Here is a 25,519-nt window from a genome sequence, read left to right on the forward strand (position 1 = left end):
AATAAATGGTTTACACTCAAACTATGGGGTTACAGAGGAGATTAGCAAAAGTCAGACATTGCCAGACATCGTTTCATTCACCTACTCGTTTCAAAACGGACCTTGGCGAGGTCACTTCCCCAGAAAAGCAAATGACAGTAGGCTATTGTTTGTAAGAAAGGGTTTATCCCTTTACATCCTTTCTGAGTGGAAAATATAAGACAGGGGTTGGACTCGTGCCCTCTTCACGACTGTGTTCTCTAGAACACTTACCCCTCCTTTCAATTTCACTCATTCTAGTTACAGATGCCTGTAAAAATACAAATTTATTCCAAATCACCATGAATTATATTATATATAATTCCTATTTCCTGTTACTGGCTCAAATGAATATCCTACAACTCTATGTGCTTACCACGTTGATGACATCATCCGACCTAACCCAGAATGTTAGAGCTGCAAGCAAGGGCGTGTGAAACAGTGGGCTGACTGGATGACAGTAGGAGGGGTCGGGAGCTATCAATAAAAGCATTCTACTCCTGGATTCATTTACTTTGAAACCTCAGGGACATAAACAACCCCTTTCTTTACACATTGAGAACAAGAGAACAACAAAAACAGGTAAGATACCTCAACTATATTTCAGTATACAGGATCTCATAAATGGGACGGAGGGAGATTAAGAATGCATTTAATTAGAATATGTATACTGTGTTTACTTATAATTCTGCTGTTACACTTTGGAGAAAAAAAAGATTTATGCAAGCAAGTATCAAAAAACGTTAATCAAGGATAGATAATTGTGTCTTTACAAATGTTAAAGTAGGGATTTTTCAGTAACAGACTTACACTATTGTTCAAAGGTTTGGGGTCACTTAGAAATGTACTAGTTTCTGAAAGAAAAGCAATTTTTTTGTCCATTAAAATAACATCAAATTGATAAGAAATACAGTGTAGGCATTGTTAATGTTGTAAATGACTATTGTAGCAGGAAACGGCTGATTTTTAATGGAATATCTACATAGGCGTATAGAGGCCCATTATGAGCAACCATCACTCCTGTGTTCCAATGGCACGTAATGTTAGCTAATCCAAGTTTATCATTTTAAAAGGCTAATTGATCATTAGAAAACCCTTTTGCAATTATGTTAGCACAGCTGAAAATGGTTGTTCTGATTAAAGAAGCAATAAAACTGGCCTTCTTTAGACTAGTTGAGTATCTGGAGCATCAGCATTTGTGGGTTCGATTACAGGCTCAAAATGCCCAGAAACAAAGAACTTTCTTCTGAAACTCAGCAGTCTATTCTTGTTCTGAGAAATGAAGGTTATTCCATGCGAGAAATTGCCAAGAAACTGAAGATCTCGTACAATGCTGTGTACTACTCCCTTCACAGAACAGTGCAAACTGGCTCTAACCAGAATAGAAAGAGGAGTGGGAGACCCTGGTGCATAACTGAGCAAGAGGACAAGTACATTAGAGTGTCTAGTTTGAGAAACAGATGCACCACAAGTCCTCAACTGGCAGCTTCATTAAATAGTACCCGCAAAACACCAGTCTCAACGTCAACAGCGAAGAGGCGTCTCCGGGATGCTGGCCTTGTGAGGCTGATAATGGGGCTCTCTAATGTGGCTCTGTATGCCTATGTAGATATTCCATTTTAAAAAATCAGCCGTTTCCAGCTACAATAGTCATTTACAAAATTATGAATGTCTACACTGTATTTCTGTATTTCAATTTGATGTTATTTTAATGGACATTTAAAAAAAAAAAAAATTAAACAAGGACATTTCTACGTGACCCCAAACTTTTTAACGGTAGTGTATATCAATTATTCTTATAAGCATTACGTGTATCGTGGTGAAGGTGGGTTGGGACCTCATGCACAAGCTACCTGCACATACACATGGAGATTGGACGTCCTTCGCAGGGTCTCAATCGAATGCTGCAACCTCATGCTACTGCAACTACAGTATGTGTTGCCCCTAAGGCTGATAGAATGTTTTTGAAGTGTGTCACATAACGGAGAGCCTCAAGCATCAACTTTCCTCACTCTGTCTGCAATGTGGAAATAGTAGGCTACAGTACACTCCAGCAACACTAAAGGGGGTCTTTATAAGGCCTCCCGAGTGGCACAGGGGTCTAAGGCACTGCATCTTAGTGATAGAGGACTCACTACAGACCCTGGTTCGATCCCAGGCTGTATCACAACTGGCCGTGATCAGGAGTCCCATGGGGCGGCGCACAACTGGCCCTGCGTCGTCCGGGTTAGGGGAGGGTTTGGCCGGGGTAGGCCATCATTGTAAATAAGAATTAGTTCTCAACCGATTTGCCTAGTTAAATAAAGGGTAAATAAAATAGGAAGCAGTTCTTAGATGTGACATCTGCACATCTTAATTGCTGTATTTACCATTGGTAAATCAGGATAGAAAACGTATGGTCTCTGATTGCTGTATCAGCAATGGAAATGTTGGGGGGGACAACAAGGGTTGCGTTGTCATGGTGACTCCCTCTGGCCCTGTGACTCACTGGGTGCCTTGCCCTGTCTGAGACGAGGGGGAGGAGGGGGTAGAGTCTATGATCTCCCTCTGACACACTACACACCCTTCCTCTGACTGCTTCCTTTATCTCCTCAACTATCACTGCAAGCAAACCTTTCACTTTCACAAGAGATTGCATCATACTTCTAGGTCAAACATGTCAGTTTCAGAATGACTATGGCCCTTACCTATACTCTTGCATGTGTGATGCTAATTAACAACAGTATTGATAAGCAACTGGTAGGCAGAAAACCTGAAGAGAAGGATATGAGTATCCGTTAATCGCCAGTAGCTGTTAAGCCAACAGTAAACAGGTCTCATATAATTAAATATTACTCATGTTTAGATGTAGCTCCTTTCACTGGGTTCACAAAAGAGTTGACCTTTGTTGACAATGCTATCAACAATACAATGAATGTTTGTGGAGGGTTCTTATAGTTCACGGGACAGCTGCAAGTCTATTGAGGCTGGGAACCGCTGGGTGGAGATCACACAATGTGGAAGAGTGATATTTGAATTGATTTGACTCAAGATAACAATGTGTGTGAGTCCAATGAAAAAAGCAATATGATGTGAATCCTAAAACAAACTTGGGTTCTGTTGAATTGCAATGTCCTTTAACTGACAGCTTTCTCTTAGTCGGCAACTCTGGTTGAAATTCCGTTCCTTACAACCAGACAGTTTTAATAACTTTTCCTCTCTGGGTTTCTTAACATTTTTATCTGTAATGTAGATTTGTATACATACATGTGCATTTGAGCAAAGTGTAAATATAACTTGTACAGTAGCAGGGTCAAGTGTAGGGTAGGTACAGCTGTCCTATTTAGGTCAGTTCGGACACAGTGCAATAACTTCCATTCATCCCATTGACACGCCAATGTTAGCAATCTCGCCCGTGCTAATCAAATGAAATCAAAGTTTAATATGGGACGTGGGAACAAATCCAATTAACAACCCAAAAAGCACTGTAACAGTAATCCAAATTCCATCTATATGTACAGTACCAGTTTAAAAGTTTGGACACACTTACTCAATCCAGGGTTTTTCTTTTTTTTTAACTATTTTCTACATTGTAGAACAATAGTGAAGACATCAAAACTATGAAATAACACATATGAAAACAAAGTGTTAAACAAATCAGAATATATTTTTTATTTGAGATTCTTCAAATAGCAACCCTTTTGCCTTGATGACAGCTATGCACACTCTTGGCATTCTCTCAACCAGCTTCAACCAGCTGGAATGCATTTCAATTAACAGGTGTGCCTTAATTTGAGGAATTTCTTTCCTTCTTAATGTGTTTCAGCCAATCAGTTGTGCTGTGCCATGGTAGGGGTGGTATTTAGAAGATAGCCATATTGGCAAAATACCAAGTACATATTATGTCAAGAACAGCTCAAATAAGCAAAGAGAAACGACAGTCCATCATTACTTTAAGACATGAAGGTCAGTCAAGTGCTGTCGCAAAAACCATCAAGTGCTATGATGAAACTGGCTCTCATGAGTACCGCCACAGGAAAGGAAGACCCATATTTAGCTTTGCAGAGGATAGGTTCATTAGAGTTAACTGCACCACAGATTGCAGCCCAAATAAATGCTTCATAGTAACAGTTTAAGTAACAGACACATCTCAACATCAACTGTTCTGAGGAGACTGCATGAATTAGGCCTTCATGGTTGAATTGCTGCAAAGAAACCACTACCAAAGAACACCAATAATAAGAAGAGACTTGCTTGGGCCAATTGAGATTGTTTGGGATGAGTTGGACCACAGAGTGAAGGAAAAGCAGCCAAGAAGTGCTCAGCATATGTGGGAATTCCTTCAAGACAGTTGGAAAAGCATTCCAGGTGAAGCTGGTTGAGAGAATGCCAAGTGTGCAAATCTGTCAAGGCAAAGGGCGGCTACTTTGAAGAATCTCAAATGTAAATTATATTCTGATGTGTTTAACACTTTTTTGGTTACTACATGATTCCATGTGTTTTTTCAGTAGTTTTGATGTCTTCACTGTTATTATACAATGTATAGAAAATAGTGAAAATAAAGGAAAACCCTTGAATGAGTAGGTGTGTCCAAATTTCTGACTGGTACTATGTACGCACCGGATGAATTTACACAAGATATACTAAGAATGATATTTACAGCAATAGATATATTAGTGAGTTAATCCCATTGGTGTGTCTGTTTCAGAGATTTACGTGATGCCTATAGCTGGAGCCATGTCTCACATAATACCCAATCACATTCTGAGGGTGGGTCAGAGTACCTGCCTGGACTCTGCTCGTGAGGCGGCTCTGGGGTGCAGTCCGAGCACCATGATAGACCCCAATGGGAGTTGCAGTGAACAGGACGACCTGGACATCTCCCTAGATAACCTGAACCAGCTCATTCTGGAACTGGACCCCACGTTTGATCCCATCTACTTCAACAAGAGGTCCCAGTCCAGCAGCCTCCACACAGGTAGGACAATGAGTGAGAGGGCATATAAAGCCCAATATTTATTCATTGCTGTAATATAGGCCTATTTATTTTCTACAGTACAAACTCACATGCTTTATTTAAACTGTAGTTTATCTACATACATGTATTTTTTTAATCAATATTTCTACGTAGATCTGTCAGGAGGCCTACGCCTACAGAATTACTTTCGCTCATTCAATTCAACAGTTTTGAAAATTGATAAATGTCCAACTTGGTCAAGGAAAGGGTTCAGACCTAGGGTACTTTTCCATCATAAAACATGGCTAGAAACATCTGCAGTTACGTTGGCTGGAGACCAAGCCTGAGAACCTTGAATAACAACTTCCTTTGTGCCCCATTCATGTGCCCATGGCCCGGGGATATGTATAAATCCACCCATAATTTCACATCAGTTTAATGTTACAAAATAGAGTACATATGTCTGGGGTTACTGCCCAGACAAAAAAAACAAAAAAACATACCACACCCAGAACATCTGAGGCAGACGCACTGGTGCTTTAAATACAGTCAACCTGTTCAACAGTAACTGTCTGACATGGTCTGAACAACTGAAAAACAGAAGTGAGCACAATTCCATACATAAGTATTCATTCTTAGAAAACCAAAGAACAAATGGCGTGGGATGTAGTGAATGAGGTCACAGTAATTGTGATGGATATAGTTACTGTTACTACCTACTCATCAACGGATCTCCCCCTTGGTACTAGTCACCGTTCCACATGAACTCTAGTCACAACATAACAGTCTCACTCACCCTGACCACAGGACACCTCACCTCAGGTGTCATGGGGCAACAGACTCATCTATTTCAATAGGTTCCCACTGTTACTGACAAGCGGGTAGATCATACAGTCAACCAGACATTTTTTTTGGGGGGGGGGACGACAAGTTTAAACTTCTCCGTGGCAAAGTACTGCATTCTCATCCTCACAGCAGGAACACAGTGTTTGCTTAGTGTATTTGAAGAGGCTGGGTTGGGACTCACTTGAACAAGTAAAAGCCTGCACGACGTGGAGGAATTTCAACCTGCTGTCTTTAGCCTCCCAGGAAAACACTTGTGTGGTAGACACTGAGTGCACAAAACATTAAGAACGCCTGCTCTTTCCAACACATAGACTGACCAGGTGAATCCAGGTGAAAGCTATGATCCCTTATTGATGGCACTGGTTAAGAATGGCCCACCACCCAAAGGACATCCAGCCAACTTGACACAACTGGGGGAAGCATTGGAGTCAACATGGACCAGCATCCCTGTGGAACGCTTTCGACACCTTGTAGTCAATGCCCCAACAAATTCAGGCTGTTCTGAGGGCAAAAGGGGGGCGAAACTCAATACTAAGATGTTTTTTAATGTCTGGTATACTCAGTGTAGTATTGCCATAGTAAAGCCACACCCATCTAATACAGACAACGCCATAGAAGGGAAAGGAATGGGATGTATGTGTGTGTACACGTATGAGATGAAACAAGTCTCCACAATCTGCTCTGACTGTTGAATATGGGTATGCGGCTCTTGAAAAGGCAATACATTTGATCTGTAACGGCACTCAGTGGATATGATTGTTGATCACAGGAAAACAACTATTTCAACACTTCTCATTCACATTATGGGGAAGGAAACGTTTAAGACCATCCAACTTGAAATGTGTGTGATCACTTCTCGTAAGTGACTGTATGTTAGAAACACCGGGAGAAAAATAAATAAAAATCAGACGAATTGTGTGACTCGTTGCTCGCCGAATAGGGAAGTTCAGTTGATTCCCTGGTTAAGCCACTGAACATTCTTTTCTCACGCTTCTCTCAGGTTTGTTCTTCCTCTCTCCTCTCAGATAACACAACATTTGCAATTTCTTATATTGTCTAGACCCATTCGGTTTCTCATTCCCCTTTTCATTCCCTTTTATCCATTCGATATTTAGCACCAACTTCCTCTGGCGTTCTCCCTCTCTCCTCTCCAGAGGACTTCTCTCCAGATGAAGACGTCTCCAGCTGTGTGGCCAGAGGCTGTGCTCCAAGGCACATCTCCACCTCCATCTCCCCCTCCTGCAGCATTCCCATCCCACTGTCCTCTGCTTCTGGCTCCAGGTGCAGCCCCCAAGGCTCCCTGGTGTTCTCTGATGCCTCCTCTCGCCCCCCACTGCCATGTGGAAGTGTCGTCCGCCGGCGGCTGCCCTCGACGCAGGGAGGCGATGTGGGCATGTGTTCATCCCCGGTTACCCTGCGCATGTCACACTCTCACAGGAACAGTGCCGTCTCGATGATCTCCACGTCGCCCGGCTCAGAAACCAGTTACATGATGGGCAGGTCAGACTCCTTCGCACTCTGTTAATACATGCTTTTGGAAATGACTTTAATATCGGAGTTTGATGCAAAGATAATGACAAGTTAGAACAGTCATGACTCCATAGAGCAACACTAACTGGTGCTGTTACAGATTGACACTTGAAAGCTCAATCTACCCTCTGTCTGGACTCCACAGTGCCGTAAACATCTTCTCTTCCACTCATCTCTCTTCCACAGCTATCAGTCCTTGCTCAGTGACGGTGAAGGCGACAGCCCCGAGTCTCACCTCCTCTACCGCACGTCCAGCTCCTACAGCGACGTGTCCAGGTCCTCGACCAGGCTGTTCACCAACAAGCGTTCGCCGACCGGCCCATCACCACTCGGCCACTTCCAGGGGATCCACAGCAGCCCTGCCTCCCTGGCCGGTTCACTGACAGACATCCCTGTGGTGTTGGTCAACGGAGCCCCAGAGCAGGAGCTCAGCCCCCAGTCACCTCCAGAGGCAATGGTCCCAGACATACAGATCAAGCAGAGGCCCAGCTTCAGGCCATCCTCGCCATCTCCCTCTCACTGTGAGTCCTGATGATGATGATCCTCGCCAATCTGTTTAAAATCTAAAATCTCAGTCCAGTGCTCTCTGCTGGGAAAAGGTTTGTGTGTATACAATAATAAAAGCATGTGCATTTTCTTTTCATGGTCCCTCAGCTTTACAAGGCCATTTCCAAGGCAACCAGCACTCCATGAAGTTTGTCATGGACACCTCTCAGTTCTGGTTCCGCCCACACATCAACAGAGTTCAGGGTAAGCGTTTTGAGAAGAAACGGGGAGCCAATATATTTGGCAGCAACTGTTGCATTTTATGTTCTAAATTATGTTTCAAAGACTCAAAGCAAATTTAGGTTGAAACAGAAAACAAAAGCTGATTTCCGGCTAAAATGAATGATTTTTATTGATACTCAGTCTGCAACAGAGTGACAAACAATGGTGACTATGGGGATAGCCCTGCACAACAATGGTGACTATGGGGATAGCCCTGCACAACAATGGTGACTATGGGGATAGCCCTGCACAACAATGGTGACTATGGGGATAGCCCTGCACAACAATGGTGACTATGGGGATAGCCCTGCACAACAATGGTGACTATGGGGATAGTCCTGCACAACAATGGTGACTATGGGGATAGCCCTGCACAACAATGGTGACTATGGGGATTGCCCTGCACAACAATGGTGACTATGGGGATAGCCCTGCACAATCTGATCTGTATCTGTGGTACCTGTGTGATTGTAGCTGAGGCCATAGTGATAGATAAGGAGCCGGGGACCTTCGTGGTGAGAGACAGCACGTCCTTCAGAGGCTCCTTTGGGCTGGCTATGAAGGTGGACCAGGCACCCGTCAACATATCCCCTACTGGCCAATCAGGTAAACGATCCTTAAGTCCTTCTCAGTACAACACCGCTGCTCAGAACCACCACCACCACACATCACACGGTCCTATAAACAGAGTACACACAACTAAAGCACATAAATGCCAGGATCAACACCAGTGTGTCTGGAAAAGACCTGACAGGTCTCACCTAACTCTCCCCGCTGCTAACTTGAGTGGGAATGTCGGTCTGTGTTGACCCTGAAATCTGTGGTGCAACCGGAGGCCGCTCATTACTCATAATGTCTACCTCTGTGGCAGTGCAAACACTCAATAGCATTTGATTACCAGAATGTTATAATAGAGATTAAATCCTGGCTTCTTACATCAGTAGTAACTATTATCAATATTACACATCACCGCATCATCACAGTAGAATCAAAGCATCTAACTGGCATATGTCATATCAGATTTGTTTTCAGTAAATACTACACTGCCTATCTGCCTTGTCTCTTTCCTGACTCTTGGCTTCTTTATTGCAGCGGAGGGCAGCTCAGATCTCGTGAGGCACTTTCTCATTGAATCGTCGGCCAAGGGCGTCCGTATCAAGGGCTCCTCACATGAACCGTACTTTGGTAAGAAGTGGGCTATGTCAACTTGTTCATTCAGAGTGTGACAATCCATCAATCCCACACTTATTTGACAGATTGCTCATTCATGGTAAACAGTCTTGACAAAAGGCCCACACCCTGGTTTAGGAGAAGCACGAATCACAAGACTTGAGTCAGCCATGTCTGGTCTGTGTCCTGAAAACTGGGAGGCAGAGGGATGGAGACGTTTTCATTTCAGGGCTTTGAGAGATGTGGGCTTCTATCCTGTCCTGTAAGAAACAATGAAAGTAGATGAGATTTATATTGGCTGTACCGCAACAATCACAGAAAAACAACAGTTGAGTCTGATTGTGACAATCTATGCCGATCTCAAACACATTTGTGATGTCGAGGTTGCTTTGTTGTTGCCTTGGATCATCAAGGCTACCCTGGTGCACAGACGTAATGCCACGACTCAGAAAGATCACCCACGCCCTCTTGTGGACATTCCTTGAAACAACATGAATACTTTATCATTTGATATGTACATTCAACCATTAAGTTAAAACAATTGGACTGGTTTTTTTTTGTATCCCCTTGCAGGTAGTCTGTCTGCCCTGGTCTTCCAACACACCGTCACTCCGTATGCCCTACCCTGCAAACTTCTGCTCCAGTCACATGGTATGCTATAATACTTTAACGAATAGCCTAAATCTAATCAGGCAACAAGCCACAGATGGTGTTTACATACATTTTATGATGATGTGAATAATAGCATATTCCACATAAGACAACATTTTCATTTCTAAACCAGGCAATTAAATAGTACAGTTGATGTCGCACGTTTACATACACTTAGGTTGGGAGTCATTAAAACTCGTTTTTCAACCACTCCACAAATGTCTTGTTAACAAACTATAGTTTTGGCAAGTCGGTTAAGACATCTACTTTGTGCATGACACAAGTCATTTTTCCAACAATTGCTTACAGACAGATTATTTCACTTATAATTCACTGTATCACAAATCCAGTGGGTCAGAAGTTTACATACACTAAGTGGACTTTGTCTTTAAACAGCTTGGAACATTCCAGAAAATGATGTCATGGCTTTAGAAGCTTCTGATAGGCTAATTGACATAATTTGAGTCAATTGAAGGTGTACCTGTGGATGTATTTCAAGACCTACCTTTAAACTCAGTGCCTCTTTGCTTGACATCATGGTGAAATCAAAAGAAATCAGCCAAGACCTCAGAAAATAAAATTGTAGACCTCCACAAGTCTGGTTCATCCTTGGGAGCAATTTCCAAATGCTTGAAGGTACCACGTTCATCTGTACAAACAATAGTACGCAAATATAAACACCATGGGACCACACAGCTGTCATACCGCTCAGGAAGGAGACTCGTTCTGTCTCCTAGAGATGAACGTACTTTGGTGTGAAAAGTGCTAATCAATCCCAGAACAACAGCAAAGAACCTTGTGAAGATGCTGGAGGAAACAGGTACAAAAGTATCTATATCCACAGTAAAACGAGTCCTATATCGACATAACCTGAAAGGCTGCTCAGCAAGAAAGAAGCCACTGCTTCAAAACCGCCATAAAGCCAGACTACGGTTTGCAACTGCACATGGGGACAAAGATTGTACTTTTTGGAGAAATGTCCTCTGGTCTGATGAAACCAAAATAGAACTGTTTGGCAATAATGATCACCGTTATGTTTGGAGGAAAAAGGGGGAGGCTTGCAAGCCGAAGAACACCATCCCAACCACGAAGCACGGGGTTGGCGGCATCATGTTGTGCTTTGCTGCAGGAGGTGCACTTCACAAAATAGATGGCATCATGAGGGAGGAACATTATGTGGCTATATTGAAGCAATATCTCAAGACATCAGTCAGGAAGTTAAAGCTGGGTCGCAAATGTGTCTTCCAAATGGACAATGACCCCAAGCATACTTCCAAAGTCATGGCAACATGGCTTAAGGACAACAAAGTCAAGGTATTGGAGTGGCCATCACAAAGCCCTGACCTCAAGCATATAGAACATTTGTGGGCAGAACTGAAAAAGCGTGTGCGAGCAAGGAGGCCTACAAACCTGACTCAGTTTCACCAGCTCCGTCAGGAGGAATGGGCCAAAATTCACCCAACTTATTGTGGGAAGCTTGTGGAAGGCTACCCGAAACGTTTGACCCATGTTAAACAATTCAAAGGCAATGCTACCAAATACTAATTGAGTGTATGTAAACTTCTGACCCACTGGGAATGTGATGAAAGAAATAAAAGCTGAAATAAATCATTCTCTCTACAATTAATCTGACATTTCACATTCTTAAAATAAAGTGGTGATCATAACTGACCTAAGACAGGGAGTTTTTACTAGGGTTAAATGTCATGAATTGTGAAACTGAGTTTAAATGTATTTGGCTAAGGTGTATGTAAACTTCCGACTTCAACTGCATCTGTTTGGTCTACAGATCTGAACAAAGGACAGGAGGAAACAAATGACAGGTCAGCACCAGAAGACAAGACCAAGACAGGTGAGAATTGTGCACCCATCGTTCATCATTAGGTTGTCGAGTTGTGGTATCAATTCGCCAATCAGCTAGCTAGGTTTTAGATTATTCTGCCTCTAAGGAATAACATGCATCAACATCATATTTCATGAACATGTTTGGTAGGCCTTAATGGTGACTGGCTAAAGAAGTATTCTAAGCTAGCTAGCTATAGTAGCCAGCATTTCATTGTAATATTAGCTAATTATCTGTTAAATGGCTTACCTGAGTAAACTTGGCCTTACAAAAAAAAAAAATTGCAGTTTTGATACAGCAGTAAAAGTAGAGTAAATGCAGTTGACTGGTATTTTAGCAGAAAGAATGGCAGCATACTGCGGTTATACTGCACATTTAGTCCGTAACGGGTGAAAACCAATGCAGCAGTTATCTTGAATTTGTTAGTTCAACTATAAGTTAGTTTCCCCGTAATATACTTTTGTACATATTTAAATATGTTCCAAAGTCAGCGAACGGTATCTTCAGGTAAGACGTGCAGAGTTTCCCTAAAAACACGCCACTTTGATATAGCTACCTCTTGTGTGTAGTTGGTTAGGAGAATTAGGTTAGCGAAAATTTTATCCTAACCTGCTACAAAAAATCACTTAAATCGAAGTGGCATGTTTTTTAGGGATTCCAAAGCAGTGCATGCCAACAAAGCTCAAAGGTGAGGTGATCACCTGACCCCTCGTGACTCCTGCCAAGTATCTGGATCATCACAGTATTCTTGATAAAGCCAGAGATTTGGATATTGACGAAATACCTATGTATTCGTCTCGGCAATTGAATTCGTTGTCCACAGAGCGGAATGGCGCGCTGTCAAGCTTCCACATATTCCTCTATTTGGATTGGTGGATATATTGTTATTTAAATACTATTTTGAATATTCGATGAGGGGTGTTGACGTCACCCGCCTGTGTTCAATGGAGAGTACGATTATATTCGAGCCTAATAATATGCATAGACTGTCTCGAATTTCAACAGGGACAACTCTGATAGAACGTTTTCTCAAAGTTGCCAGGATGTCACGTGAATAACAGTTATATCAGTACACTCGTAACAACCTAAACATGATGAAACTTATATTAGATCAAATAAGCCTCACGTATCAAAATAGCAATTCATGTTTATCTTGGCTAAATTCAACACTCTCTCATTGCCGCCCATACAAAAACTCCTCGCCTGCTTATTAATTAGGAATCTGCTTAACGTGGACAGATTTTATACAGCGCTGTATGAGTGCAACACAAGCTGCAACAATGTTGCAACTTCTTGCATTCAATCAATTATGCTACATTATAAACAGTCATAGTAGGTTGCACACAGCATTTGGACTCCTATAGTATTTAGGGAATGACTGTTTAGTGTAGAAATCTGCAGTACAATGTAGTGGTTGTCCCCCTGTCCTGCATGCTGCAGTAGACAGCTGTGATTAAAAAAAAGCACCACACTGGTTTCTCTTCTCTCAAATGAATTCATGATCTTCCCTGTCTTCTCCCTAGCTTGCAATTTCCTCTACCTGAGTGCTATCCCCACTGAGACGTTGACAGGGCCGTGTGCTGTACAAAAGGCTGTGTCCTCCACCTTCACGATGGACCTGAGCACCATCACACCCACCATAGTCAACCTGAAGGTGTCACCCAAAGGTGTCACCTTGACAGACATCCAGAGAAAGTAAGAAAAATATGGCGTTTTTTCTGAATGACATTTTCTTTTGAGTTGTTCGGTGACTCTACAGCTGATGATAGTAAATGACTTCTAAGACCTTTCTTGATGAAATGAAATCTGATGAATGTGTGTGTTCCCATTAGACTTTTCTTCAGACGTCATTACCCTGCACACATGCTCAGCTACAGTGGTGAAGATCCAGACAAGAGACTGTGAGTTGATTCTTTCAAAAGCTTGTGTTTCAGGGCCCCGAGTTTTTCCTGGTAAAGTCATGTGGTCAGGAAAAACATGGGGCCTACAAATCAGAAATAAAGTCCACTCTGATTGGACTGTTTCTCTCTCCATTTTTAAACATCATTTTAATCTCTAAATTCAACCACTTTTTATCTTCACAGGTGGCACAAGAGTTCCAAACCAGCAAGGTAATGTTCTTCATTATTAGATAGCTTCAGCATGCATTTGCCCACATTATAATAGGTATAATTTGTGAATGAAAGCTAACAACAATGTAGGCTAATATCCAACTTTGATTCTTTTTTTCCCCTCCAGGATATTTGGTATAGTGGCAAAGGGCACTGAAGCGGGTAGGGAGAATGTGTGCCACGTCTTCGCAGAATACGACCCTCTTCAGCCCTGTAATCTGACCATTGAGTTGACACAGGGCATAATTTTCAAACCATAACCTCAATCTGTCCAGTATGGGAAGGTGAGATAAGACAATATCACCGGACTGAATGTTGGAAGCTCTTTACATCACTACGGTCTACGAGGGCGCCCAGAGCCAGACCTGACACAGATACTCTGATGTGTCAATTCTCGGTCCGTGTATGCAGGCAGGCACGAGTTAAAAGTACGCAGAAATGAATAGGGCCAGATTTTTTTTTGTGGGGGGGGGGGTTAAAAAACAACATTTTAATAAAAAAATTAATCCACAGGGTAAATCTAAAATCCCGATTCTCGAGCTGCAACACACAGACATGTACGGTGTGGACATTCAGTGGGACATTCAGTGGGCTCTAAAGTGCCAGCAGTTCACTAGGATTTGCTAGTGAAAGAAATTAAATGCAAATATGAAAAATAACTGGTCGCATTGGTGCGAGTGTGATACACATTTAATTCTGCGTCCCATTAGTTGTATTTTCCACGTAACATTACGAGGATCACGCAACCTGATAGTCTGTAACTGTAATTATGATCCACGTCACAAAAAGCATTACAAAGGTATAATCAAAAATAAATATAAACATCTTGGCATTAAATGGGGTCGGGAGTTTAGAAGGCTGCGCGATGAAGAATGAATGAGTGTCCGGTATTAGCTATAGAGGCAATGCTTCTAGAATGCCTTGCACTAGATTTGAGATGTTATCAATTTTGAAAATCCAAATGATGTATGCAGCTGCAAAGAAATACAATACGTACCTTACATAGGCTGAAACACTCTTCTAACGAAGATCTCGCTGACATTGCCAATGGGCAGACAGATTGCCAACGACAACCATTTGATCAGAGTCTGGTCAACATGCGCACGGATCAGGCCTGGAGAGAAATCGGCTGTGACGCTGGGGATATTGGTCTTATTCCACAGCAATGCAGACTGCGAACGAATATTCAGTCTCGTTTCCAATAACAAAACCCAGTACAGAGTCTCCCCCAGTACAGACATTCTGAGTCCCCTCGTTACCAAGGTTTCAATGATGGGCAGTGGAACTGTTTGCCACAGTGAAGTCTACCCCGATCCCTGCTGCGTAATTCTAAATCCGCTAGCTACCAGACAAGTCTGCCTAGGAAATGATTTCCTGAACATTTGAAGGTCTCTAGAAGATTTGTTCTCACCCACTGTTTCCTATCATAGCTTTTTCGTTTGTACTGTATTATGGATAAAATGTTTATTTGATACTGATGCTCTGCTTCAAACATTTGTTATTCATATCATGTCAGAGTTTTTTTTTATCGCGGATAAGACGTTTGCACCTTTTGTACCTAAACAATTAACTTGCTATTTGTTTAATAAAATAAAAACTCAAAGAATAAAGGCCCTTTGTCTTTCTAATTAGTTATTGTTAGTGACTTTTACCATAGGTGTAATTGGAATTCTGTCAATAAGAAAGAAGGAAAGAAAGTATTCCAACCATGTATAGACTTGATTTGGTACAATTATATAATTGCGATCAGACTCACAAACAGCGCGCGTATGAACATGTGGGGGGGAACCCCAATTCGGCGCGTGCTACGCGCGCGAGTTGAATCTCCAATTTGACACGCACGTCTGGTACTCTAAAAAATTGGACAGGGTTGGCAGGTCTGCAAGTGATTCCTGTAGCATGTTGCAGGTCTGATGACCCACTGAGCCCAAAAAGCTTACTTTCCATCAAAGCTAAGATGGTGTCCGTTCATGAAAATGTGGTACCCCCAATTAATTTCATACAAGGTAGGAAGATCCTGTAGATTTCAAAATCGATAGGTCACATAGATGTTACAAGCTATAACATTGTATAGTTTGGATGGGAAGGGTTAGACAAAGTACACTACTAATGTACTGTAGATCAGTACCTTATTTAATAGTCAACCCCTGATTATGTGGAGGGCACAGTAACTGGAGCTCTCTTCATTTCTACAGGAAACTGTGATATACATCTGTAGTAGTTATCTAACGAGATTGAAAAGCACTAGAGGTTCATTAGATAAGTAGAGCTATCCTCTCCGGGACAAATTCTAACTTGAGATCCATGTGTCACCTGCATTTTGGCACAACTCTCCCATCTACACTAATGCATGAGAAAATGTGATTTATGGGCATGCAAGTTAGAATTGGGCCCTAATATGGGTAATTTGATTATGTATAGCCTATTGCTATGCTTCATGACAATAATTATATTTTTTCCTGCACTAACTTTATCATATCTATTTTGTCAGATGTTGTATATTATTGTGTATTGAATACAAAACGTATCTATTTCATATTTTGTCATGTTTATTTTATATTTAGGATGATAATAAACTTAAAGTGACAAGTGTTTGTGTCTTGTCCGGTAATGGATCTTTAATATCCCTGCAGGGTGCACCCATACCCCAAACACATAACTGCCAAATACATGAAAGAATCGGGAAATACATTAGATAATATGACTCTGTGGAAATACATTATCTCTGAAAAAATTTGCAGCATTTGTACACATACCCATGACTAGAGAAATATACTATTCTATATATATATTTTTTAAACCCACTGAAGACAGCGTTTGTGTTTTATTTAAATGAATACATTATTAGATAAAGGCATAATTCTTCATTCTAAAGTTAAAGAGCTCCAAAAACGAAAAGAAGAATTAGTCCCAAGTACTCCGTGAAGCAGAGCAAATCAAGCGCATGAAGAACTGCATAGAATATAATTGTTTTTAACATTTGTACACAGGAGGGACCCAACTGCAATGCACAATGGTATTATCTTCGCGTCATATATTTGGTGCCAACTCAAAAACATTGCAAAAAAATAAAATAAAGATACTGTCTTGTAGAGTGTAATCAGTCATATAGATATTATGTATACGACACAACAATACCAAAATAAAGCATTCAGGATACTGTAGAGCAAATATTTACAAATACCGGCCCCTGCTGGCTAAACCAGGGTATATCTCTACGATACAAGAGGCGGGGTTAGATTAGAAAAAGGCCCTCCGTCTCCAACCGTTGGAGAGCTTCTGTCCTGTAGGTTTTCACTCATATCCTAATGTAGCGCACCTGATTCTAATAATTAGCTGGTTGATAAACTGAATCAGGTTAGTTACAACTCGGGTTGAAACGAAAACCTACAGGAGGGTTGCTCTCTCCAGGAAGAAGCCTCACTGCAATTTCGGGTCACAGTGAGCAGTGTGGGGGAAATAAATAGCATTTTTTTATGTATTTTTTTTACTGTACATTTCTAACTTCGTTGCTTTGTTTGGACTTTGTCCATATATAGATTATATATAGACTACAGTTGATTTACAGCATTATAAGGAAAAAGCCCGAAGTACTTTTCCCGAAGTACAGGTTTCAGCCATAGGCAAACTGCCAGTGCTGGGTTGATCCATGACTGCGTAGCAAAACCATTCGCATTTTACACACAGCGAATTGAGAAGTAAAGAACCACCCTTAAATAGTCCCCAGTAGAATTCCACATACAACTCTGTGATGCCTCAGCTTTTTTCCCATGTTTATATTTTTCACCACCTGTATAAAGTGTCAGTTGTTACCGAGGGATGGTTGGATTATACATTTGTTAAATGTGATGACCACAGTGAGTACTATATACTCTATCATATATTATTGACCACAGGGGAAATCTCTTGAACATGGCATTTTGTCACATTTGCCTTGGATGGCAAAATCGCAAGTAGGCAATATGACTTTCTACTTTTACACATGATTAAGAAATGCTGATATATCAAATGAAACACTCATTAACCCCTCATGTACGTTGTCTTCTGTGGCTGGTTTGGTCTTGGGGGTTGGAAAATGGCTGCTGGTAATGCTGATGTCACTGATGATTGTGGGTGATAGTGGAGTTGCAGGAACTTTGATGTCATGACAATACCACTCGGGTCAATGGCTAGGATCAAAATATACAGGTTAGTACAAGAGGATTCTAATTTAGCAATAAGGCCCGAGGAGGTGTGGTATATGGCCAATAGACAGCGGCCAAGAGCTGTTCTTATGCGCAACGCAGAGTGCCTGGACACAGCCCTTAGCCGTGGTATATTGGCATATACCACAAACCCCGAGATGCCTTATTGCAATTATAAACTGGTTACCAAAGTAATTAGAGCAGTAAAAACAAATGTTATCATTCCTGTGGTATATGGTCTGATATACCACAGCTGTCAGCCAATCTGCATTCAGGGCTCGAACCAACAGTTTATAATATTTCATAACTCTTTGCAATTCATGGGACCAATGTTGCTAGTTAGCAATGGCGCTAATAGTTATTAATGGACCTGGTCGGTCCCATGAATGTGTTTTATATTTTGAACGCTTGCGCATGGAATGTCTTAATTCCCGTCTTCAGCCTAGGTCAATGGGAAGCAATGGTGACATCACGGTGATATCACTGTCAAGGGTAGGGATGCTGTTGCCAGATCACAACATTTATGAGGGAGGCAATTCAATGATGATCTCACCCATCAAGGATGGGCATACTGTTGCATCGACTATACTGTTGCCTCGACATTTGCCGCGATGGTGGGGATACTGCGGGACCTCTTCATCACCAGGCGGACCTCCACGTCGGGCAGGCTGTCCTGCTTGGTCTGGGCGCAGCCCTCGTCTGCCACCGCCATGTGCAGGTCGAATCGTAGCGACACCGACTTCTTCCGCAGCTTGGGGTTCCCCTTGAAGAAGGAGCCCTCCCACTGCTTAATCACCTTGTCGATCCTGTCCGTCCTGGGGGGTTGGGGAAACAATGGGTTCGGTTTTAAAAGGCAATAGCTGCTAGACGGCAACTAGAAGCGTAGAGTACATGTTTAGAAACAAACAAACATTCCTTAACAAAGCTGGTGTTGTGAAGTGTACCCTGGCCACAGTAAACCTGGGGTAAATCCTAATATGGTATCTCTAACTGATGATTGGTCCTATATGATTGTATGGGTGGGACTTTTCCAGTAAAAGGTATGTCAGAGAACCCTTCCCAAATACACACTGATTGTACGTGCCTTCTGAACAGTTAATTGTGATAAGTATCTAATTCAAAGTCAAGGAATGTTTACGAGATGACACAGTTAGTAAAACAACAGGCTTTAAGCACACGATGATTCTGACAGCAAACATATTTATGCGGCCGTTCCCATCCTGGTTGGTACAGAGTGTGGTTTTAACACCTGATGTGTGCACAAATAATTTAGGAATGACAGACGCCACTCCCTCTTGGGAAACGCCGGTGTCTCCACATCTAATGGAGCTCATTAAGGAATGTCTCTCAATGAGAAAAATTCCCAACAACCCCCAGACCGAGAGCTCATGCCAAATTTATGCCACATTTCGCAACTGAATAAACTGCTGTTAATCACTCCTGGCTTAGGCATGCAGAGGTACTTCCCTGTGCGTTTCTGCACATCTTGTCTCTCGGACTAGATGTTGCTAAGGGAGGGAAAATGAAAGTGTCTATTGGTGTCCTCTTTAGTCTAACAAAGACAATACACACGGAAAGGTGGTTCGTGTGAAAGATACGTTCAGCTGCTACCGAAAGTGGGAACAAAAATGCGTCCTGAATTATATTTAGAATACCTCATTTGACAGTTTGAAAAGATATCCCATAATGGTCTCTTGAATAACATATGTAAAGCATCCCTGCTCCCTTCATTGTAGTTGACACTCAGGAACGATTACTTTTCACACTTACTGAATCAGGCGGTGACACTGGGTCAGCAATCATGATTAATAGGTCTGATTAGGGATGTGGCGATCATGAAATTTCGTCATCTGGTGATTGTCAACCAAATAACTGCCGGTCTCACGGTAACTGACCATTATTGAACCTAAACACATTTAGCATCTGCTGGCTTCTACACATAGGCTGCAAGCCACTGATGCAGACCTTCAGCACATCTCAATTTGTAAAATTCTAATAAATCCATGTATTATAGCCTACACCTTAACAATAAATCCATTCTTTATTTTAGACAGGTATAAAGAAACATGATATGAATTTTTATTTTTTTGTCTATTTCATAAGAACAGAATAGCATACGTAAATTGACCTTATGTTGGGCCCTGATCTGGCTATGCCATATGACTGTGAGCTACACTAGTTCATTTAGCAGACAAGATTTGCTTAGAATTCCGTGGCATTATTTTGCATTATTTTATAGTATGAAGAATACAATAGAATAAAGCTGAATAAAACAGAAATGATATTTTCTCCAAAAGATTCGAGGGAGTGCGCACATGCAGCTATTCTGTGTTGAGCAGTTAACAAAGAAATAGGTACTCCTATATTCTTAATTTAGTTTTTAATGTACCTTTAGTTCTTCAAACATTGGGCTATATGTTTCGATTGTTAATACATTGGAAGGCTGCATGATGCCACTCTAATGATGATTTGAAAAAAAGTTGCATGAAAGGCATGAGCTATGCTTAGTTTTTTTTTGCGCAGGCTGTACACACTTCATCAGTCTTTCATTCACAATTTGACAAGCACTTGATAATGCCTCGAATTTCCCAGTGGCATCCCCTTTGTGTGACCGTAATGCACTCTTAAAAATCCATGCCTTTTGCGGGCCAGTGACCGTTGTGCCCTTGGGCTCAATATAATAATTATAATTCCCTTTTCTCTAAGTGCTATGTGCTCCGAAGCACTTCTCACTCACATGGCTCTCCATCACACGATCGGGTCTTTCTCACAGGCTACAAGTGTAGACAGACACATCGGGGACGCAAGTGCACGCGTCCTTATCCAATTCCGAGGTGCATATTGAAGATATTGGAAGAACTGTCCACATTTACTTTTCGTCAGCCAACAAGATGAGGAGGCCTAACGACGAGCAAAAGCACTAGCCTATGTCAATCTACCGTCCCCCATTGTACAAAAGTTGACCTATTCTGTTCTGTGCAATAAATAAATATTCCAAACATAGTCTGAGACAGTTGTGGGATGTGATAGATTCCAAATTAATGCAACCACTATGCAATGAGGCTGATGCAACAGATGAGAACATTTAGCTTAAAATGTTGATAAACTATGAGGCTATTTCTTCACATTATAAGCGCAGCAATGCGTACACGGCAGTAGGCTATAAGCACACGGCAGTAGGCTATAAGCACACGGCAGTAGGCTATAAGCACGAATGTTTCATTAGGAGGAAAACACCATGATCAAAAGTGACCGCAAATGTGACTAAGCATGTAATGCTTTTATTATAGAGGTGCATCTTTATGGTGAAAAGGATCTTTCCCAAACTTGAAACACATTCGCTGCCTATGTATGACAGTTGGACTCTTACACCCCTTGTAAAGTGGATTAATGTGCTTCATTTTAAGAAGTTATTTGGCCACTTTAAGATATAGATCTACGGGCTAGGCTACATGAGTTGTGCGACTATGAATTGAAAAAGATGGGAAAAAAGGCCTTGTTTCTAGCCACACGCTAGGCATCATTCACAAGTGATAATATATAATTCAGTTCAAGTGATAGGCAAATATTGTCACCCATCAGACTATTCCTGATTTAATCTTGTCTTTCCATATACTAAATAATATATGTGTGAAATTAGTTTTGATTCAGAATGGACCATTATTATGCACTTGTCCCGAAACTGGCAGGGGAAAAATTACATGTCATCTATGCACTTAAATAGCGAACGGAGGATGATTTTCCTGTGGTAATTGTTATATGCTAGCCAGGTAGGCTATACTGTTGTAAAGAGAAGCAATGTGCTTAATATTAGGAAAGTTGAGAAAAATATATAGTAGGCCGAGCCTATAGAAAGCTGATGGGATGCTATTTTTAATAGAGGCCATCACTCTGTTTTCTCACACAATTGCATAGCCTATAGAAATGTTGCGCAACATGAGCTCATGGGCTCTCATGAAGTGTTCGATTAGATTTTGAAATACATTTGTATTGATGTCAGAGTGATTAGAGGGACATGCTAGACTACAACTAGAAACGTAGAGTACACGTATTGGAAACAATCAAACAAACATTCCTTAACAAAGCTGGTGTTGTGAAGTGTACCCTGGCCACAGTAAACCTGGGGTAAATCCTAATATGGTATCTCTAACTGATGATTGGTCCTATATGATTGTATGGGTGGGACTTTTCCAGTAAAAGGTATGTCAGAGAACCCTTCCCAAACACACAAGGATTGTACATGCCTCATGAACAGTTAATTGTGATAAGTATCTAATTCAAAGTCAAGGAAAGTTTACGAGATGACACAGTTAGTAAAACAACTGGCTCAAGCACCAGGGCGACGATGACTCTGACAGCAAACATATTTATGCGGCCGTTCCCATCCTGGTTGGTACAGTGTACTCAGCACAAGTGTGGCGGTAATACGGTCACCGCAACAGCCCTAGGTCTGATAAATACTTACTCCACGGTGCCAGTGCCCTCTGCACTCTCCCTCACCACGTTGCCTTGGAGGATCTCCTGGGTCTTCACTGTGGAAATCCTCAGATCGTTGTCTCTCTCTGGCTCTGCACATAAAACACATACTCAAATCAAACAGAAATTTGATTGGTGACACACACATACACTGCATGACCAAAAGTATGTGGACACCTGCTCGTCGAACATCTCATTCCAAAATCATGGACATTAATATGGAGTTGGTCCCCCCCTTTGCTGCCATAACAGCCTACACACTTCTGGGAAGGCTTTCCATTAGGTGTTGTAACATTGCTAGGGGGACTTGCTTCCATTCAGCAACAAGAGCATTGGTGAGGTCGGGCACGGATGTTGGGCGATTAGGACCGGCTCACAGTCGGTGTTCCAATTCATTCCAAAGGTGATTGATGGGGTTGAGGTCAGGGCTCTGTGCAGTCCAGTCAAGTTCTTCCACACAGATCTCGACAGACCATTTCTGTATGACCCTCGCTTTGTGCACGGGGGCATTGTCATACCGGAACAGGAAAAGGCCTTCCCCAAACTGTTGCCATAAAGTTGGAAGCACAGAATCATCTAGAATGTTATTGAATGCTGTAGCGTTAAGATTTCCCTTCACTGGAACAAAGGGGCCTAGCCCAAACCATGAAAAACAGCCCCAGACCATTACTCCTCCTCCACCAAACTTTACAGTTTGCACTACACTTTGGGGCAGATAGTGTTCGCCAAACCCAGATTCGTCCGTAGGACTGCTAGATGGTGAAGCGGGATTCATCACTCCAGAGAACGCGTTTTTGATGCTACAGAGTTCAATGGCGGCAAGCTTTACACCACTCCAGCCAATGCTTGGCATTGCGCATGGTGATCTTAGGCTTGTGTGCGGCTGCTCAGCCATGGAAACCCTTTTCATGAAGCTCCCGACGAACAGATCTTGTGCTGACGTTGCCTCCAGAGGCAGTTTGGAACTTGGTAGTGAGTGTTGCAACCGAGGACAGACGATTTTTACGCGCTATGCGCTTTAGCACTCGGTGGTCTTGTTCTGTGAGCTTGTGTTGCCTACCACTTCGCGGCTGAGCCGTTGTTGCTCCGAGACATTTCCACTTCACAATAACAGCACTTACAATTGACCGGGGAAGCCCTAGCAGGCGAGAAATTTGACAAACTGACTTGTTGGAAAGGTGGCATCCTATGACGGTGCCACATTGAAAGTCACTGAGCTCTTCAGTAAGGCCTTTCTACTGCCAATGTTTGTCTATGGAGATTGCATGGCTGTACGCTCCATTTTATATCCCTGTCAACAACGGGTGTGGCTGAAATATCCGAATCCACAAATGTTTTTATATATAGTGTATTTAGCATACTGAATGTGTGTGTGTGTATGGTATTCCTGCCTGATTATGTGTATACAGGTGTGCATATGACTATTAACATTAATATGTGTGTACCATTCTGTGTGTGTATGTGTCTGACCACGTCACCCACCTGTAAGGATGACCAGGCTCTGTTGCCTATACAGCGTTAGTGCAGGGCTCTTCCTCAGGCCGTTCTCTGTCACAGACCACTGCTGGGGTCTCTCAGGCAGGGGCTCGGACAGTGGCTCCTCAGGGGTCACTGCGGGGTCACTGAGGCCATTCTCCTCCACTCCATTCTCCTTGGGCTCCTCCCCTATGGGGCCTGGCTCTCTTATGGGGCCCCTCCAGCGCCGTAGCCCCATGACCTGTCCATTACGCCCACCTGGGTACCTGTGAATAGATGAGAAAACATGGTGAGTAGGACTCAATGAAATCTGTGAGGGGGGACACTCCTTCGGCAGCTGTCTCAGATGCTGTCTACATATTTGATGGGATAACTTTAGCCATTTCCGTGCACTCAAAGAGATTGCCTGGCGGAAGGATATCTTATAGTGTGGTCAGCACATCCGAATCATGATATGACATGACAGAGCAGATTGATACAATACAGAGCCTGGCATCTTGAGTTGAGCAAGTGCATTGTGATCTTCTGAGAACATAGATCTGAATCCAATAGACTGGGAGAAGATCTAGGATGCATCATCGAGCGTCACCTTACTCAACCTGGATGGTCATAAAACTAGATCCTGCGGAGCACCTCCCAGATCAATAAAAGGTGGTACTAAAAACATAATTATGAGGCCTGCTGGGGTGAGTGTGCTAAATTGAGGGACAGATCTGCGATGTACAAACATAATGGCCGTAAACTGTCTGTGCTTGAATGCATTCGTGTGACCAGCCTGTGAATGCCCCAGTGATGATAACTGAGTATAAACTTTAGGCCTGTAAATTGAATGGAATCTTCCGTAATAAATGTTAAGAGGAAACTACATTAAAGATCTCAGGGAGAGGTGAAGAGGTGAATGTGGGGATGTCTGGTACAGAACATCTGGTAGTTTAAAACGGTCTTATATCTGTACACACAACACAGAGAAATGAGTCTGTCTGTCTGCCTGTATTGTCTGTCTGCCTGTCTGTTTGCCTGTATGTCTGCCTGTCTTTCTGCATGTCTGTCTGTCTGTCTGTCTGTCTGGCACCTACCATACGCTGCTCAAGGCTTAAAAATCCTTCTTTAAGCCGTCTCCTCTCCTTCATCAACATTGATTGAAGTGGATTTAACAAGTGCCATCAATAAGAGATCATGGCTTTCACCTGGATTCACCTAGTCAGACTATGTTATGGAAAGAGCAGGTGTCCTAAATGTTTTGTACACTCAGTGTACATTAGCACACTCCTGGTGAATTTCCAGTAACCAACAGTTTCGCAATTTATTGACTCACCACCCGAACATCTCTGTCTCAACCTGCAATTATTTTTGATTCTCTATGCAGCTGCAACAGTAAAGAAAGAAAATCTGTCACACTCCTCAACAAAAGAGAAAGACTCAACACGTAAATCTAGTTGTTTGGACAGAGAAACAAAGGGGATAAAATATGAGGAATCCTTTTTTAAATGACCTTCATCCTTTAAGCTCA

General features: G+C 42.2%; 2 protein-coding genes across 4 annotated transcripts in view; one reads left to right on the plus strand and one right to left on the minus strand.

Moving 5' to 3' along the window:
- The first annotated feature begins 515 nt into the window (after positions 1-515).
- On the plus strand, positions 516-17,305 carry LOC109866012 (tensin-4). The gene is made up of 13 exons (XM_020454544.2): positions 516-600; positions 4,706-4,975; positions 6,955-7,300; positions 7,517-7,851; positions 7,985-8,080; positions 8,573-8,704; positions 9,191-9,283; positions 9,842-9,919; positions 11,709-11,771; positions 13,286-13,457; positions 13,595-13,663; positions 13,847-13,873; positions 14,001-17,305. The coding sequence occupies exons 2-13, from the start codon at positions 4,717-4,719 to the stop codon at positions 14,131-14,133; spliced, it is 1,803 nt and encodes a 600-aa protein (XP_020310133.1). The 5' UTR covers positions 516-600; positions 4,706-4,716; the 3' UTR covers positions 14,134-17,305.
- LOC109865285 (keratin, type I cytoskeletal 18-A) overlaps positions 16,466-25,519 on the minus strand; it is a 29,900-nt gene continuing 20,846 nt past the window's right edge. For 2 of the 3 annotated variants that reach the window (XM_031799784.1, XM_031799785.1), the window contains 3 exons: positions 24,016-24,275; positions 22,523-22,625; positions 16,466-18,872 (listed from right to left, as the gene is read on the minus strand). In XM_031799784.1, the coding sequence (XP_031655644.1) occupies positions 18,641-18,872; positions 22,523-22,625; positions 24,016-24,275 (595 nt within the window). In that variant the 3' untranslated portion in view covers positions 16,466-18,640. The remainder of the gene's footprint in view (positions 18,873-22,522; positions 22,626-24,015; positions 24,276-25,519) is intronic. The other variant, XM_031799786.1, reaches the window with a different exon arrangement.

The sequence above is a fragment of the Oncorhynchus kisutch genome, linkage group LG20, assembly GCF_002021735.2.
Source record: "Oncorhynchus kisutch isolate 150728-3 linkage group LG20, Okis_V2, whole genome shotgun sequence".
Lineage (NCBI taxonomy): Eukaryota > Metazoa > Chordata > Actinopteri > Salmoniformes > Salmonidae > Oncorhynchus > Oncorhynchus kisutch.

Coding starts and splice junctions, on each gene's coding strand:
- LOC109866012 (XM_020454544.2), top strand. CDS start 4,717: ATGCCTATAGCTGGAGCCATGTCTCACATAATACCCAATCACATTCTG. Junction 4,976..6,954: donor GTCCAGCAGCCTCCACACAG/GTAGGACAATGA, acceptor TCTCCTCTCCAG/AGGACTTCTCTCCAGATGAA. Junction 13,664..13,846: donor GAAGATCCAGACAAGAGACT/GTGAGTTGATTC, acceptor TTATCTTCACAG/GTGGCACAAGAGTTCCAAAC.